The 5,902-nt window shown below is 43.7% G+C and overlaps 2 protein-coding genes across 2 annotated transcripts; both read right to left on the bottom strand.

Annotated features, from left to right (window-relative positions):
* Positions 1-760: 760 nt before the first annotated feature.
* gpr65 (G protein-coupled receptor 65) lies at positions 761-1,636 on the bottom strand (the record flags this gene model as incomplete). Its single annotated transcript, XM_080414236.1, has 1 exon — positions 761-1,636. One exon carries the CDS (start codon positions 1,634-1,636, stop codon positions 761-763), a length of 876 nt encoding a protein of 291 aa, XP_080270362.1.
* A 1,282-nt stretch (positions 1,637-2,918) lies between these two features.
* LOC308075183 (G-protein coupled receptor 4-like) lies at positions 2,919-4,686 on the bottom strand. The gene has a single exon (XM_080414855.1). The coding sequence runs from the start codon at positions 4,636-4,638 to the stop codon at positions 3,679-3,681; it is 960 nt and encodes a 319-aa protein (XP_080270981.1). The 5' UTR covers positions 4,639-4,686; the 3' UTR covers positions 2,919-3,678.
* Positions 4,687-5,902: the final 1,216 nt, after the last annotated feature.

Below are 5,902 nucleotides of genomic sequence, written 5' to 3'. Positions count from 1 at the left end.
AAAGTAAAGTAAAGTACTTCTTCCACTACTGCGAATACTATATCAACCTATATTATTCTTCCAAACAGCCTGTGCGAATGGTACACAGAATGAATGCTAATTGTCTGTTAAATTATTAGTTTTTCTTTTATACCAAAGACAACACAAACATTTATCTGATGTGATCCAAGCATGAACATAGTCATACAACTGTCCACTAGAGGGCAGCAGATATCCATTATTGCTTGGCAGTCCATTCTACTATAAGTAAATGGACTACTGCAAAGCAACAGCCTAAGAGATGCACTGTAGGCTCCGAAAAATACAATTTATATGTGGGGCCTACATACATACAATAGTGTTAGATCCAGTAAATAGTGTTAGATCCAGTCAACTGCCTTCTGTGTAAAAGTCTATAGACTCATTTTTGAAGGACAGCTTAACATAATGTTTTAGGTTAACTCACACTGACATGGAACAGTAAAAGATTGCACAAAAAATTAACAACCACCCTCCAGCTCAGTACTACTACTAATAGAACTCATTCAGAGGTAGTTGTGTTAATGTCCATAATGCTGATTAGTTCTGCTGATGTTTTTTTTATGGCACGGCTCTGCAGGAGTCTACAAAGAAAAGAGGAACAGCCAGCACACAATGTCCTTTCTCAATTGATTTGCCTCACTGAGTAACACAACAGCGTTTCAGCTTAGACAGCCACGTCCACATTTTTTTTCCTGATTTTGCTTTTGTGAAATATCCCTTAAACATATTTTTTTGTCTGCTACACCACACCTTGCCATTTCACCCGCTTCTTTCCTTGGATGAAGTGAACAACCTGCGTGACGTTAGCCTTGCCTGATTTGGTGATGAAGCAGTAGAGGAGAGGGTCCAGGAGGCAGTTGAGACTCGAGAAGGCGACACTGACCTTGTATGTGTAAACAAGCCACTCTGGGCTCTGGCATTGGCCCAGCAGCACTCGAAGGAGCATCATTGTGTGAACGGGTCCAAAGCAGGACGCCGTTGAGAGCAGAACCATCCCCAGCAGCCTCGACACCCGTTTGCGCTCCTGGTCCTCAGTGGCCCGGTTGGACTCGACCGCTCTGCAGATCCCCCAGAAGCAGTACGCCATCAACCCGACAGGGGCAATGAACCCCACAAAGAACCGCGCTGAATTAATCGTGGTCAACTTCTCTGACAGTGGGAAGATGTTGAAACACACCTTGTTGCGTTCACTGTATGAATCCTCCCAGGTGATTGTAGCGGCGTTGAAGAAAACGACCAGGACCCAGAGGGTGATGCTGACCATCACTGCAGTGCCTACTTTCCTCATGGACGGGTACTTGAAGGGGTGAGCGACCGCCATGTACCGGTCAACGGCGATACAGCAGAGGAGTGCGTCACTGGTGTAAAAGTTGGTGAAGAGAAGGTAGACCGACAACATACACACGTGTCCTCCATGGATCCAAACCCCTCGCCACAGGAAGTCCATCCAGAGAGACAGGCCAACTGTGAAGGTCAGGTCGCACAGGGCCAGGTTGAACAGGTACACACCAAGCTCATTCCTATGCCTGACGTGCTGCCAGGACACATAGAGGGAAAAGGAGTTGGCTGGGATGGCTATGATGATGATAGCCAGGTAGAAGAAGAAAAAAGGCATCCTATGCCCCACATCTTCAAGTGGGTAACACCCAGAATGATTGACTGCAAGGCTGAAGTTGTCCATCACAGATACGGTGAGCTTGTAGAGAAAAAAGGGGTGCATAATATGGATCAATATGGCTTATCTCAGTAGATACAACAAAACAAATAAGGGACAACTATGGTAGGTGCCCCCTGTTAACTAGCTACTGTTACACTTGCTTCTTGTCTGCAAAAGCTGGGAGAAAAAAAACATAATTTAAGGTAAGGTATCATACCATTATACTTACCCTTCATCCACTGAAGATTCGTAACACCCCGATACTGTAGATAAAATTCACACCTTTAAGTGTTCCATTGAGAGAAAAATCAGACACAGAACAGCTTGATTCAGTTGGCTTTTATTGCTGCAAGCTTAAAGAAACAGGAAGAGTCAGCGGACGTCTTCTCGTTGCCCCTGCGTTGCCCCCTATATAACTCTAGGGTTGCCCCTGACTACAGTGCAGCCATATGTCACTTCTGTAGTAGGTGACAGGGCATGAGCCGTCACACTGTAAACCACACTGCAGATTTAATTTGGCCACTACATACTGTATGCGAGTGTCTAGTCTTTACTTTTTGGTGTGTCAATACAGACATCGTTGACACTGGCATTACTGTGTGTTTCATGATAAAGGTAAACACACAATGTGCTTGACTAATTGTTTCCACAGAACAGTACAAGATAATCATTATGACTGAACCTATTTGCTCTCAGTGCACCAACAGACACACTAAAGACTGTTATAAAACCAAAGTAAAGAGAGCGAGAGAGAGAGGGCCGGAGAGAGGGGGGGATATATATGAGAGAGAGAGAGAGAGAGAGAGAGAGAGAGAGAGAGAGAGAGAGAGAGAGAGAGAGAGAGAGAGAGAGAGAGAGAGAGAGAGAGAGAGAGGGGAGAGGGGGGATATATGAGAGAGAGAGAGAGAGAGAGAGAGAGAGAGAGAGAGAGAGAGAGAGAGAGAGAGAGGGCCGGAGAGAGGGGGGGATATATGAGAGAGAGAGAGAGAGAGAGAGAGAGAGAGAGAGAGAGAGAGAGAGAGAGAGAGAGAGAGAGAGAATTTGATCCACTCGTATAGGGAATAAAAGTTTTGATTCTTGGGCCTGGGCATTTATCATTGCCCGAGGTAAGATATAGCTCACAAAGCTTGTTTATTCACAAAGACAATGAGAAGATATGATTCAATAAACAATTTAATTTAATAAGTTGATTAACATTACTGTCAATGAGGTACTACCCCAGCAAATTAAATGGTGGTGCGACTGGGATGTCGGTCATCATTTTGCAGTCCTTCTGTGAACCATTGGTTGTGTCTGTCACCAGTGTCTCCTCAGCCGTCAAGTTGACCAAACCACTGGCAGTCAAGTTTCGTCCATGTTTTCCATGGTGATTTCCTTCTGCTGTGAAGTCGCTCGTGGTGACATTTCAGCGTGCACTCACTTTAACCACCTTGCATCCCTATTCTGGGCATGTCATAATAGGCAAACATTCAGCAAATATGGCAAACATTGGGTGAAAATAGGCTAACATTCTGCGAAAATAGCCAATCTACGAGCTCACAACTTTGTGTAGATCAGTTATTTTAACTATTTGACCTACAACAAAATATATAGAGTTTAAGAGGTTAACTTGTACTGTTTAGTCAGCTGCCATGTTATCCCCAGGGAAGATACAGTAGCTGAACAATCAGCCCAAGCTTATCACCCTTTCTGGCATTTTATGATGGCATACTGTAAATCTTATTGTAAAATACTGTACAATGAAGGTATTTTATATAAGACAAAGAAATATCAGCTAAAAGGAACACTATACTGAACATTTAGTACTGTTAATGAGTATTATAAATGCAATATACAGTACATTACAAGGTGTAATGTAATTATTTACATTGCATCTTACATTTGGGAAAGGCAAAAATACAGTACACAATCTAGTACCAGACATTTCTTTGTCATGGCATCATACCTCATAATCACTACTATCAACATTCATGTATTCATTGAATCGAGTAATGCAGCTTTTAATTAACTGTTGTAACACTTTGAGTGAAAAGTGCCCTGCCTTTCACCAGCAGTCTGTTCATCTCCGTGCGAGCGCTCTTGCTGATCAGACAGTATATGATAGGATCCAGTATGCTGTTGAGGGTGGTGGTAGCCACCGCCACCATGTACGGATGTCGGAGCCTCTTGGCCCAGGTGCAGTTGCCTGATGACTCCAGCACAGCCCGGAGAAACATGACGGTCTGGTATGGCAAAAAGGCCCCCAGATAGGTCACAAGGAGCAACATCAACAACAGCCCGACTACCCTTCTCTCCTCAACCTGGATAGAGGTGCTTTTTTGGAGCGCATGCATAATCTGCCGGAAGCAGAAGGTCATGATGAGTATGGGGACCAAGAAACCCAAGCTGACTCGTGTAAGGGCCAGGTCAGCATCAGCCCGAGTCATGGGCATTCTCTCCTCACACAAGCGTCTGGAGAAGAAAGCTTGCAGTGCCCCTGTGTGGTTAAGTAAGATAATGTGGATTACTATCTCCACAGTCCACACCGCCACACTCACAGCTACCGACGTCCTCACCTCTCGTGCCCACTGAAAGTGGAGAGGGTAGACCAGTCCCAGATAGCGATCAACGGAGATGCAGCATAGCAGGCCAGAGCCAACGTAAAAGCTGTTGTACATGATCACAGCCACCAGGCTGCAGAGAACATCCCCCACGGGCCTACGCAGCGCCATCTCGATCCAAACGGGCAAGGTAATGGTGTAGAGCAGGTCAGAGATGGAGAGGTTGACGAGATATACCGCCAGGTTGTTCCCTTTTCTCATCAGCACCCAGGCCACGTATAGTGACAGACAGTTAGCCGGCAAGCCCACGATGAAGAAGAGCGAGTAGGCCGCTGCATATATGTGCTCATCCACCGCGTCTTCCGCTGAACACGCTGACACGTTCACGTCGGTTCGGTTGAAGGACGCATTTCTGTCCATCTTTACTTAACGATAAGTGCACTCAGACAGAGTGGATACCCTGGGCATCAGGGAGGCTTTGAGTTGAAAGGAAACGATTGTTTGCACCTGTACTCTGTGCTACGGTCAGGTGACAAATAGGGATGTTGATGTTGTTGAGGAGACGCTACAATGCAAATACTTCCCATTCAAATAGGCTTTGTGGAACTGTATGCCTTGAGGCCTCATGTAGTTCCACTGTGGGGTCACCACAGAGTCAACGCTAAACTTAGACTAAAGATGAACATTTGCATTGACTAATGCAAATATTTCACTTATCTTCATGTTAACCAGGGGTTCAGCATCTTACTCAACAACCCTTCAACAGGTCACATTATCTGTGGTTGGATGTGATGGTCTCCATAAAAGCCTCATGCAGAACATTAGTGCCATATTACACAATGTTTTATCATATAAAACACAATGAAAAGCCAGAAAAAAACCATATAAAAAGGATTGGTACAGTGAGTTGTTATGTACTGCATGTTCAGGAGCACTATACGTCAGGTTAGCGTGCTACAGAACGACCTCCAGGTCAGCACTTCTGACACAAACCAGACACAGAGGCAGCCTGTTACATGGCACCACATTACACCATCCTGTTCAGGTACTGTACAGTACCTCTCCAGTGGTGTAAAGTACTGTACTTAAGTGCAATTCTGAGGTATTTTTTACTTTACTGGAGTATTTCCAATTTTCAATACTTTTACTTCTACTCCACTACAGTACATCTCAAAGAGACAAATATTGTACTTTTATTCCACTACAATTATTTGAAAACTTTAGTTACTAGTTACTTTGAAGATTTTGAATATTATTACAAAACACATACATTAACCACTTCAGGCCTATATATATTATTTTAAAATAGCTGATCTACAAGCTCACAACTCTTCGCTTTGCGACGCGTTGTGAGCTTTTATACATGCAAAACTTGTGAAATGGGACTTACTGCATAATGAGTACTTTTACTTTCGGTACTTTAAGTATATTTTGATTCCAATACTTTTGTACTCTTACTCAAGTACATTTTGAACACCAGACTTTTACTTGTAACAGAGTAATTCTTCATTGCAGTAATGATACTTTTACTTAAGTAAAATTTTTTAGTACATTTCCCACCACTGCCTCTGTCAGGTTTTAAACAGGAAAACAGAAACACAGAAGGTGTTCATGATAACAACACAGCAGGTGAGGCTAGAGAAGTTCTTTGTAGTGTTGTTCTTTATAGTCTCTGGGCCATTCA

This window comes from Gymnoscopelus braueri (assembly GCF_963280865.1).
Source record: "Gymnoscopelus braueri genome assembly, chromosome: 19".
In the NCBI taxonomy this organism is placed as follows: domain Eukaryota; kingdom Metazoa; phylum Chordata; class Actinopteri; order Myctophiformes; family Myctophidae; genus Gymnoscopelus; species Gymnoscopelus braueri.
The sequence above is the reverse complement of the archived record's forward strand: the minus strand, read 5'-3'. Positions and strand labels throughout refer to the sequence as shown.